The sequence below is a fragment of the Cebus imitator genome, unplaced genomic scaffold (genome assembly GCF_001604975.1).
Source record: "Cebus imitator isolate Cc_AM_T3 unplaced genomic scaffold, Cebus_imitator-1.0 Scaffold8, whole genome shotgun sequence".
NCBI lineage: Eukaryota > Metazoa > Chordata > Mammalia > Primates > Cebidae > Cebus > Cebus imitator.
This window is the reverse complement of record NW_016107323.1, coordinates 3084014-3096757: the sequence shown is the minus strand read 5'-3', so window position 1 is coordinate 3096757 and position 12744 is coordinate 3084014. Positions and strand designations below refer to the sequence as shown.

At 44.3% G+C, this 12744-nt stretch overlaps 1 protein-coding gene across 1 annotated transcript in view; it reads left to right on the top strand.

Moving 5' to 3' along the window:
- Positions 1-11807, top strand: part of NUAK1 (NUAK family kinase 1) — a 74426-nt gene extending 62619 nt beyond the window's left edge. The window contains exons 5-7 of the mRNA XM_017540700.2: positions 4617-4736; positions 6541-6673; positions 9201-11807. Coding sequence (XP_017396189.1) covers positions 4617-4736; positions 6541-6673; positions 9201-10354 — 1407 coding nt within the window. The 3' untranslated portion in view covers positions 10355-11807. The remainder of the gene's footprint in view (positions 1-4616; positions 4737-6540; positions 6674-9200) is intronic.
- The last annotated feature ends 937 nt before the right edge of the window (positions 11808-12744 follow it).

The following is a 12744-nucleotide window of genomic DNA, read 5'->3' as shown; positions in this document are numbered from 1 at the left end:
CTTTAGTGGGCAGTGGCTTTAGTAATCTCGGTTCTCTGTTTGCCTTGTCTAGCAAACAGTTGTTAAGTCAACCAAACCATCAGTCTTACTGTAATGGCTGTAATTTATAGAGTCAGCTGATCCCAGGACTGGCTTTCCAGGAGCTTTACGTATATATTCTCTACTCTTCTTACCTATGTGAGGTGGGTTCTAGTCTGAGTCCTGATTTGCAGATGAGGAACTCCAGTGACTTGGCAGGTCCCACCCATCACAGCCAAAGTTAGCCCCAGGTTCTCCTGGCCCCAAAATGTCTGATCTGTGGAGTGCCCCACACTTCCTGTTAAACACTGCAGGTGACTGCCAGACCATCACTAATTATTAACATTGCCATCAGCCTCCTTTCCTATCAGTTAATGTCAGCAAGGTAACACTTCATTTTTCACCAGATGAGCTCATTATTAACAGTGTTCTGGGGTTAATCCTTTTATGGTGGTAAAATACATATAACATAAAACTTGCCAGTTGTAGGTATACAGTTCAGTGGCATTAAGTATACTCGTATTGTTGTGTAAGCATTATCATCATCCATCTAAATGTTTTCATCTTCCCCAGCTGCAACTCTGTCCCCACTAAACAGAAACTCTCCTTACCCCCTCCTCTCAGCCCCTGGAGACCTCCATTCGATTTTCCATCTCTGTGAATTCGACTACTCCAGGGACCTCATATACATGGAATCATAGAATATGTGTCCTTCTGTGTCTGGCTGATTTCAGTTAGCATAATATCTTCAGGGGTCATCCATGTTGTAGTGAGGGTAATCCTTTTGAAATGTGAATGAATAATCACTTCCTCATGTATCTTTCAAACCCCAATTTTCATGTAGCAGGGAATACCTCTAGAAAGGATTGATAACAATAAAAACTCCAAATATTAAGGACCTGAGCTTTGAGTTTAAGGGCTCGAGAATCAAGGCTGAACTGAATAGCGGAGGACAGGGGCAGAAGATGGTTCTGAATCAGTACAGGGCAGGGGAACAGTCAAAACAACAAGCCAAAATGCCGGCTAGGTACCTTTCTCCAAAGCTTGCTTGCTAGTGTGTCAGCAAAATACTACAGCCCAGTGGCCTCCTTTCTGGAGAGTCATCCTCTCCATTTACAGCTGATGTCCTTTTGGAGAAACTGTATGGCTTGGGAAGACCTACGTGCTCCTTCATGTACTTGCTGCTGTTCTTTACAACCTTCAGCAAAACTTCTTATGCCCTGAAAACTTCAGCTGCTTCACTTTTAGAGCCAGGGGCAGGATTAACATCTTTTAGGGCTCTTTCAGGTCAAAGTAGTTCTGACACGTGATTATTTTTGTTTTATGATGTTTAAAATCAATATTTCTCAAATTTCAGTTTTTCATCCTTTTCAAGGATTTTGCCTTTCCGCGGTACCCTCACTGCTATTTTACTTAATATTTTTGTTGAGTTAAGTTCACTTTTTAAAGTTCTGTTTGAAAAAGAAGCCCTAAATAATTACCTTAAATGGAAAGCCAGTATCACTTACGATGAATAGAAGGTAAGCTCAAAACTAAGCATAATGGAAACTAAATAGCATTATGAAATTCCAGCTTAATGTTGGTTGCTGCTGCAGGCTGGCCCTGAAGCCTGTTCTCTTTGATAAATGCCAAAGAGATACTGAAGGCACACTAGTGCCCAATTGAGACCTTCTCCTTGACTTGATCTGGAGAACTAAAGGAGAATCCAGACAGGAATAAATTTTTTATTTTATGATTCAAAGTTATTTGATTATTATTTGGCATCTAAAATATCTCTATTTCTTTACTGTCAAGAGTCCCTGGCATTGGAATAAACTCTGCTTCTAGTATAATGAAGGTAATTAACTCTCTGGATTTCAAGTTGGGAAGCAAATATTTATTGAGTTCCAACTCTGGGCCAATTACTGTTGTAAGCACTTTACATACTTTATGTCATTTAATCTTCACCATGACACAGTAGGGATAGATACTCTTCCTAACGCTATTTTACAGATGAGAAAACCGAAGCTTCAGAGAGGTTTCACAGCCAGTGGCCATTTCCCCTCTTATCAATAGTTGATATAAATTTCATATGGCATTAAATCTTAGAGCTGAAGCCCAAGTTTGAATGGCTCAAGGTTTGAGAAGCCTCTCTCTCTCTCTCTCTCTCTCTCTCTCTCTCTCTCTCTGTGTGTGTGTGTGTGTGTGTGTGTGTCGATTAATACTGCTTTTCCATCCAAGTGCCAAGAACACAGGCTAATCTAGATTTCTATTAATCTTGTGTCAGCAGCAATGACAGTTTTACTGGGAGAGGCTGATAAACATCAGTCTGTGAGGATGGGAGTGGGCCGTAACATAAACACACTTCTCCAGAACGGCTGCAAAGCAAACGAGGCTGCCCAGGCCGGAGTGAAAACTGCCGGCATGAGTGTGTGCATGTGCAGTGGTTACTTCTCACACGCACGTGTATTTGGAAGCTCATATGGTGCCTCAGGCACTGCCAGGCGGGAAGGGAATGCATTTTCCCATGTGTAGCCATTCCATGCCTCTTCTGATTGACAGGGCACACTTCATAAAGCTTCCAGCCAACTTTCTGCAAGCAAGTCAGGAGCCTTGATAAGAAAGTGGAATTCAGGGCAATTTAGTGCAATCTGAGCCCGGAGAATGCATTTTCTGAGGATGATTATACACCAGCTGCTTTCAATGACATTCCATTCATTCAGGGATGACTTTTATAAAATAGGCTTCTTTGAGGGGCTGTGACCACAACAGAACCTTGGTGGTATTCAGACTGGGCTCTCTCTGGGCATGCGAATCACACAGCCCATTTCCAAGCCTCACATGGAAATCAGCTTGGAGAATGATGGCAACCTACAGGGTCTCAGCTTGCAAGGCTGTCTCAGACTGGAGTGGAATCTCCAGGTGACCCAGGGGCAGGGAGGCACTGTCGTTTGAAGCTTTAGAGGCACAGGGGTTTATATTGCTGTGTATGGGTTACTCATCTCCTTAAATAAGTAACCTTATCTCCTTAAACCTCAATTTCCTCATTTTTTAAATGAGTTTTTCAGAAAAATTTGTGGTAAAATGGACGTAACATAAAACTGTTTTAACCTTTTTAAGTCATGAACTACATTCACATTGCTTTTTAAATCAGGTTTTTGTTAAGATTAGATAAGAATTTAAAGTGTTTGGAGCAGTACCTGATAATTGGAAGTTGTTCAAAAAGTGGTAACTAAGTTAATCGTTATTATTCTTTTGCATTATATATTAATTTCTTGAGCTTTTCAAAATATGCCTATTCTAGCGACAGGTGTTTCATGGATATGGGCAGGTGCTAAGTGGTGGGTGATACAAAGATAAGGGAAGGATGTGGAATCTGCCAACTGCCTCAGGAAATCCAGAGTCTGATAGGGAAAGCAAATATATATATATATATGTATGATACAGGTACATATTCATATATATGTAAAAGTGCTGTCATAAATGATAACACATAAAACATTTCAAGAAACCAAAGGAGAAGAGAATGATTCCAAGGAGTGTGGAGTACAATGGAAACAAGGCTAGGTGAAACATCTGCATGAAACTTGAAGGTTATGAAACACTTTTACATTCACGGTCTGATATATATATATCATATATATATATATGTTTTTGACATGGAGTCTCGCTCCGTTGCACACGTTGGAGTGCAGGGGTGCAATCTCGGCTCACTGCAACCTCCACCTCTCAGGTTCAAGCAATTCTCATACCTCAGCCTCCCAAGTAGCTGGGACTACAGGCGCGCACCACCATGCACAGCTAATTTTTATATTTTTAGTAGAGACCGAGTTTCTCCATGTTGGCCAGGCTCGTCTCTAACTCCTGACTTCAAGTGATCGCCTGGCCAACGTCTCATCTCAATTGATTTCTTTTTCTTATTATTCTCGTGATAATCCTATGAGCTAGAACAGGAAAGGGATCATGGATTCCCATTATCTGGTGTGTAAACTGAAGCTCAAGGTCACTAAGTAACAGATGGATAGGAGCGGAGTTGGTCTGAAATATGATGACTGAAAACCCAGTGCTCTGAGTCCATTAGTCCATTTCATCTTGGGTCACAAGACAGGCAAAGTACAATTCTAATCAGGGTGTGAGTGGATAAAGAGGTGGTATTCCCAGGTGTGTAGGTCAGGGGTTTTCCACAACGTGATATTCACACCACTGCAAATACAATATGATTGGGTAGACCACAGAGGGACAATTCTTAAATTAATAGTTACACACTTTAATGTTCATCAGAAATGTCAAGCCATGATTTTATAAATGCGATTTCTCACAGCAAGTCTAAATTAAAGTTTAGAGTGTCCATTTAAAGAGTAATTCTAAGTAAGTTGCAGAGCTTGTAGCCTGAAGATCCGGTAGAACTTGTGATGGATGCCAAGGACTGCAGCTAGGAAAGACTTACCCTGTTGGGCTGAGTGGTCCTTTATGAAAACTCAGGACTTGAGAGAAAACGGCGATCCAGCTGGCAGACCCACCCAGGTGCCCCTCATCCATTCCGTGTGATGTAAACTGATCCAACACAGACGTAGTCTGGAATGCTAACAAGTCTCCCTGGGTCTTGCTTCTCTTTGTAGATTGCTGACTTTGGGCTTTCCAACCTGTACCAGAAGGATAAGTTCTTGCAAACATTTTGTGGGAGTCCACTCTATGCATCTCCTGAGATTGTCAATGGGAGACCTTACCGAGGGCCAGAGGTGAGCAGCTTGCCCGATGTGTGTAGGGCTGGGGAGGTGGGGAGAAGAAGGAGGAAGGGCATTGGATTTGAGAAATGCTTAGAAAAACAGAGCCTAAAAAAGCAAGCAAGGAAGACTTTTCCTTATATGATTATAAAAGCAATAATACATACTCCTGGAAGGAAAGTTTGAAAATCTAGAAAAGCCTAAAGGGGAAAATAAAGGTATCTGCAATCCCCCCACAAAACCTAATCACTTAATACTTTTGTGACTTTTAAACTTTTTCCAATGTAGACCTCTGCATTTCAAAAATAATTGAGACCAATTTTTGCCCTTTTTATACATACGTGACACATATATATACATCTTGCCTTTTACTATAAAAACTATCTTGTGCCACTTTCCAAATTCATTTTAAAAACATGATTTTAATGACATTGATGAATATACCATAATTTATTTAGTGACATCTAGATGTGAACATTTAGTTTTTTCCCTGCTATGTCAAAACAGACAGACAAAAAATTCCCTCACTCTGGAGTGAATATCTTTTTTGTATATATTTTTGTCAGCATATATATCTAACTAAGGACATACATTTTAACGACCTCTTCTAATTCCTGAGAAATACATTTCTCTACATGCCTAGAGCTTTCAAGGGCCACTGTAAGATTTGGGTATGTGGAAATTTTATTTTGAAAAAAAAGTGAGTTGTGAGTGGTGATTCTTTTTGAAAGATGGTTCTCTTTTCAGAGAGATTCATCTACTCAGTATCCTTTAAATAGCAGCTGCTCAGCGTGTTGAAATGTTTTCTTTCAAATATTTATCTGTTTGAGAGTGTTTGGGGGCAGGGCTGAAGGGTAAAGAGAAGGATGCCAAGACCATCTATCAACTGCAATGAAGAGAGAGTCTTTCTAAGATAAGAATGCGAGGGAGGAGCATAGAACTCAATTTACGAGCTTGTAGAAACTCAACACTAAATTTCTCGTAGTTCATGAATATTTTGGTCTTTGATGACCTGTTTTTGAGGTTACAAGCTGGCAGCTCTTGATCTGGTCAACAAACTCCTTTATTTGGCCATCTTAGTTTTGATTTTAAAAATTGAACAAACATGTAATAATTGGAGATTTCATATAAAAGTTTGGTTTTTGACTCTTCTTGAAAAACCAAAGAATCTAGCAGTGCTGGGTCCACATTACTACATGGCAGCAGTTAGCATAGGCGAGGTTGTCTGCCCAGATGGGTGAATCTGCTGTCCAGTTGGTCTCCATCCCCAGCACTCTATGTCATAACCCCAGTCCTTTCTTGCTTTGTGTATATCTGTTGTTTGCTTGGCTCTAACACCATTTCGGTTTGTAATTCCTGATTCATTTGAACAAAGTGCAGGAAGGAATTGATTCCTGGATTAGAAATGAAGAGCCCCACATCCCAGTTTTACCTCCAGGGGCAGGGCCTCTGGAGAAACCGTTTAAGTTCTTGTGGCCTCAGTATTCCCATCCCCATCTGTCAAATGGGGCTGAAAATAGTCCCGGCTCTGATGCTTCACAAAATTGTAGTGAGGATTTAAAAAGATAATCTATTTAAGAAAGTTCTTTACTAGTTGGGACCATTGGCTTCTGTTCAGAATGGAAAGGTCAGGCTCTGAAGCAGGTCCCAGCTGCATTGCTGTCAGGTGTCAGGCTGCTGTGGGAACCTGTCTTCCAGGTGCTAAATTCAGTTCCCGGGGGCGTTGCGGGTGACAGCTCACAGGCTGTGATGCTAATGGTTTGGGAGGCATCTTGGGATGTGTTTCCCAGCTCCTATATGTGCTGTCTGTCTGCTCCAGGTGGACAGCTGGGCCCTGGGCGTATTGCTTTACACTCTCGTTTATGGAACAATGCCCTTCGATGGTTTCGATCACAAAAACCTCATTCGGCAGATCAGCAGCGGAGAGTACCGGGAGCCCACGCAGCCCTCAGGTGCGTGCCTTGCGGAAGGAGGGTCAGAGGTGGAGGGGAGAGAGATCTGTTTACCCTACTCTCATTTTCTGCTTTTGTTTTAATATGTCTGTCTGGAGTCTCCTGGTTTTCCTCTTCTTCCCAGAAGCATCATCCTTGGCAAAGCTGGCTTGTTAGGCTGCTTTCCATAAATGTTCCCAAAGGAAATTTTCAGGGCACACGTTCTAGAAGTCCAGTTTGCTTGCTGTGTGAATCTGGGCAAGTCACTTAATCTCTTTGGATTCAGATTCTCCACCATAAATTAAGATTTTGGCAAAGGTATTAGATGGGGTCCCTCCCAGTCTAAGTAGACATAGAAACCACCCACCCGGGAATGTAAGTCCTGTGAGAGTGGCCACTGCTCTGTCTTTCTCTACAGTGCCACTGGCATGAGGTATGGCTCATGGGCACTGTCTAGTTGATTGCTGCATAACAACTCTACCCCATCTGACCCCACAAAACCAAATTCAGTGGCTTCCACAACTGTGAAATAATCTCTGTCACTCCTGGGGGTTGGGAAGGGCTCTTCTTGTCTGCCTTGGGGTTTCTCCTACAGTTGTAAGCAGATGGCAGCTGGAGCCACTGCTGGGGCTGAATGGTGGACCTTCCTTGGTGCCCTCTGAGGTGCCACCCCACAGTGGCAGCTTGGGGTTCTAAGAAGGAGGAACCAGAAGCTGCTGAGCTTCCTTTCTGTTTAAAAAATTTGTTTTTCTTGAGATGGTGTCTTGCTCTGTTGCCAAGGCCGGATTGCCAGTGCTATGTCCGTGCTTGTGCCCAGATTGTGTCACATCTTCTGTGTTCTATTGGTCAAGACAACCATGGTCATGAGCTCTGTCTCTTGATGGGGAGCATCATGCTTGTGCAGAGACTGTGTACAGCTGGCCACTGTTGGTCATTTTGTTAGCAAATGAAGTTAACATTGGCACTTCATTTGCATACATACTATATATATGCATATCTATATATCTGCACATACACAATTGATTCTCATTATTCACAGTAGTTTTGTTCTAAAAAGTTGCTGCAAATGCTGAATTTGTGATTACTGAACCATTGCTCCTAGGGGAAATAGAGGGTTAGGTTCCTGAGAGCCTCTGCTCACAATATTTTTGTCAACTGATTGATATATAACCTGGGTTTATGTGTGTCTCTTTTAAAAAACACCTTATTTAATCTACATTATTAATTCGTTAATAATCAAACTCAATGGCCAACAGCACTGTAACTCATGCCTGAACAAAGCTGATCTAACACACTTATCTTCTCCGTGAGGCACATCACAGCCTTCTCGAGCTTAGGAACACCAAACAGTGCTTCAGCACTTTTTTGGGGGGCCATTTAAAATAGCAGAATCACCAATAAAAATTCCAAAAAAATGTGAGAAACACAGCACTAAATAGACTGAGAAAAGGACACTTTGTATAACAGTATGAAAGCTGAAGATTTTTTGCTGCTCTGTGTATATGCAAAAATGATTGCAAAAGAGCTGTGAATATTGATTTTGAGGTTACAAATAAATTGTAGTGAGTAGGAAAATTTGTAAATACAGACTGTGGATAATGAGGCTAACCTGTTGTTTGTGTATATATAGATATAGATACAGATATGCATGATCTCTCTGTATATATAATTTTTTCAATAAGCCAGTCTGTTCTTTTTGGAAAAATTCAGAATGACCTCTTCTTCTTTGCCTTACCAGCTAACGGATGCCAGTGGGGTTCCTGGCACATTGTAGGGGTTTAAGAAATATTTATTGAATGACTGAGGATGATCATCTTGGTATTTTCAGGGGTGTTTCTTGCCCCAGTCCCTATTACTGGGCCTTTGCCAGCTTCTCATTCGCCTACATAAGCAGCTGAGGGGAAGTGGCAGCTTCCCAGAATATAATTCATCCCAATTGGGGGAACACAGTTTGATCCCAAAAGTCAGTTTGTAAGCTGTGAGAGTCAGTTGGTTCCTGTGGTCTTCTTAGTATCCCTTTAAGGGATGTCATGTACGTACCTTTGAGCCACGCTCCATCTTCTGTCTCTGGCATGCTTTCCCAGTGACTGCAGGTGCTGTGTGTTTATACAAGCCCACCTTTGGAGGAATAAAGAAAGCCATGATGATCCACACCTGTTTTTCCTTCTGGCAAAATGATATTCACCAAAGGAATGGTGGGGCACCTCTCAGGGTCAAGTCTGGATTCTTTCTTGGTTACCTGACCTTCCACATTTTCTAAAGATTTGAGATGATGAAAAGCTTAGTAGCTCTATGACATTTCCTTACTCATAGGAAAACATGCCAGGATGTGATGGCACCCTGGCCCGTGGTTCCGAGTCTTGATTACGCTTTTGATGGATGGTCTGAAAGGCTGGGGCTTCGTGCTCCATAGTGTGGCTGGACCAGGCCTTCAGATGGATTTTTCCTAAAGGGAGTGTGTGTCTTTTTCCACTCCTAGAGGGTCCCACTCTCACAAAGCCAGAAGCTCCTACATAATGCCTGATTCCTTTTGTCCCTTGTTCCTTAGATGCTCGAGGACTCATTCGGTGGATGCTGATGGTGAACCCTGATCGCCGGGCCACTATTGAGGACATTGCCAACCACTGGTGGGTGAACTGGGGCTATAAGAGCAGCGTGTGTGACTGCGATGCCCTCCATGACTCTGAGTCCCCGCTCCTGGCTCGGATCATTGACTGGCACCACCGTTCCACAGGGCTGCAGGCTGACGCTGATGCCAAAATGAAGGGCCTGGCTAAGCCCGCGACATCTGAGGTCATGTTAGAGCGGCAGCGGTCGCTGAAGAAATCCAAGAAAGAGAATGACTTTGCCCAGTCTGGTCAGGATGCAGTGCCTGAAAGCCCATCCAAGTTGAGCTCAAAGAGGCCCAAGGGGATCCTGAAGAAGCGAAGTAACAGTGAGCATCGCTCTCACAGCACCGGCTTCATTGAAGGAGTGGTTGGTCCTACCTTACCCTCTACTTTCAAGATGGAGCAGGACTTGTGCAGGACTGGTGTGCTCCTCCCAAGCTCACCAGAGGCAGAGGTGCCCGGAAAACTCAGCCCCAAGCAGTCAGCCACAATGCCCAAGAAAGGCATCTTGAAAAAGACCCAGCAGAGAGAATCGGGTTACTACTCTTCTCCAGAGCGCAGCGAGTCTTCGGAGCTATTGGACAGCAATGATGTGATGGGCAGCAGCATCCCTTCCCCCAGCCCCCCGGACCCAGCCAGGGTAACCTCCCATAGTCTCTCCTGCCGGAGGAAGGGAATCTTGAAACACAGCAGCAAGTACTCAGCGGGTGTCATGGACCCTGCCCTGGTCAGCCCTGAAATGCCCACACTGGAATCCCTGTCGGAGCCTGGCGTCCCTGCCGAGGGCCTCTCCCGGAGCTATAGCCGTCCTTCCAGTGTCATCAGCGATGACAGTGTGCTGTCCAGTGACTCTTTCGACTTGCTGGATTTGCAGGAGAATCGCCCTGCCCGCCAGTGCATCCGCAGCTGCGTCTCTGCAGAAAATTTCCTCCAGATCCAGGACTTTGAGGGGCTCCAGAACCGGCCCCGGCCCCAGTACCTGAAGCGGTACCGGAACCGGGGGGCAGACAGCAGCTTCTCCCTCCTCACAGACATGGATGATGTGACTCAGGTCTACAAGCAAGCGCTGGAGATCTGCAGCAAGCTCAACTAGCACTCCAGGGCGCCGAGGACAGGCAGGGGTACGAGGGAGGAAGGGGAGCAAGATGGGCTCATAGGCTGGTTACCTCTTTGCTGGCCATGACAACAGACTGAAAAAGGATTGGCACTGTCTCATTTGGCCAAGTTTGCAGCCTTGAGCCAACACCTAAAGGGGAGAAGTGGGCTCTTCTGCCGGTTCTGCCAACTGTCAGTCAGAATTTGGGCCCTATTTGGCATTTGCTTTATGGCACCTCCTAGAGGACCAGTTGTCCAGGGGAGGTGGTGTTGACCGGCTTAGTGGGTGGAGTGGAAGCACATGGGGAGGGAGGATTTCCTTAGAAGTTATCCAAATGCTTCTGAGGAGGGGCAGGAGACACTTGGGCTGTCTGCTTTGGGTGAGCCCAAAGAACTTGCCCCTTTTCTCCTTGCATTAGCAAGCTAGGTCTGACTGCATGGAGCTGGCAAGTAGATTTCAGCAACTTGAGCTTGAGGTGATGATCAATTAATAATGGCTGCCAGTTGTGCTGGCGTGAGTGGCCAACACCACGGGGAGGGAGTGCTGTGATTGACTAGTCATGGCTACCATGGACAAGGGAAGGGCAGCAGTAGCACTAATGCTATGTCGCTGTCATCTTTGATCTGGCTAAACCCTGGGAATTGGGTTAAGGCATTCTGTGGGATCTGTGTTAACTCCTTTGTGCCACTGGCGAGGCATTTATTAATTTGCTACTCGACTTTGATGACAGGGCCTTGGTCAGAGAGAGAATGCTTTGAACTCTGCTAAGGACATAGAGTCAACCCATGGTGATTTAGCTTCTTTCTATTCACCTCCTCTTTTCTGATGTCTGCCTTGCTGTATAGCACAACCTCTTAAGGGTGGACAGGGAAAAAGATGGTGGTGTCAGAGGTCAAAACTATTGTAATGATAGGGCACAAGATGGTCTGTGATCTTTGCACAGATGAATGGAAGTTGATGCACACCAAGGGGCACCTTGTCATTGTCTTTCTCAGTATTAACTGGAATGCTGCCTCTTGGGTTCTCACCTGCATGGATGTTTTGAGTTGGACGTGATACTGTCTACAGTCTCCAGAGGATAACCTGAATCAACTATTGGCTCTGTTCACCAAAGACAAATGGTTTCCCCATCCACTGAGTGTAGCATCTTCAGAGGTAGACGAGTTTGCTTCTAGGGAGTTAGCGTGTAGGCGGGTTATTGGGATGAGAAAAGGAAAATCAGGTAGAAGGTGCTTCCCCCCCAAATCTAAGTATTCTGTCATGGTTTTAAACTTTGACATGAACTCCTGGCTTTGGGGGAAAAGAAAGTTCCATTTATTTAAATGAAAAAGGTATTGAAAGAGTGCAGGGGGTTGGGAGGAAGCATGTCAGAGAGAGAACATTTTCCTAGATGTCACCCAGATGGTTCTGGAGGAGGCAGAAAAGAGGTGCGGCAGGACTCTTAAAGAGTTAAAAAAAAAAAAAAAAAAAAAAACTAGATATATAATTTCTAAACACCCAGATCACAAGTGACAAGATGCCACTCCAACCATGGGACACCTTCAGGATACTAGGTTTGGACTGCCTGGTCTCTTTGGGATGACTTCAGATTCTGCTGGCCAAGAGAAGCAGAACTCATTTCAAGATGGCCACCTCTGGTAGCCATGTAGATAGGAGGACTGGTCTTGGGAACATCTTTGGAAAAACCAACAAACAGTCATTCATAGGGAGATGAGAGAGAATTCACCTTACAGCACTAGGACAGTGCGTTAGAATGGAATTGCCCTTTCCTTAAGGAGACAGTTCAGTTTCTCCCCTTGCCACCGGCTCTGGCGTTTTGACTTGTGCATTCCTTCAGGTTGAGCTGAGCAGTGTTATGGGAAGCTGCTCAGTTTCCTTTCATTCAATTCCATCTCCTTCCTGAACTCTAATAGAGGTTAAAAGGGAAAAAAAAAATCTGTAGATAGCAAATTGTATGTGTTTGTGGGGGTGGGGTGTGGGTGCATGGAGGGCTACCTGCAACTCTGAGCTCCCTAATTCCTGCCTCATTTCATGCAGTCTTTTCTGAACAGCCTATGCTGCTGCCCTGCTGGCCCCTTGCATATGGCAGCTGGCCGTGTCTGTAGCTGTCAGTATGACTTAGATCTAGCACCTACCTACTGGTTGATGTGTTCTTTCCTTTTGCCAAGTGATTGAGTCTGTTTAGTATTTTCCATCATTCTAGTCTTTAAGTAAAAATGACACTATTGAGGAAAGTCAGTCTACCCCTTTCTTCCTCCCCCAAAGGCTTGTTCTCTTTTGTCAGGAAATTCAGCCAGAGGACTGTGGCAGAGAAAGTCCTCCACTCAGAGGCAGAGACTCTGAGTTAAGTCACAGATGGCCTTAGGCATCTGCATTATTTGGGGGGC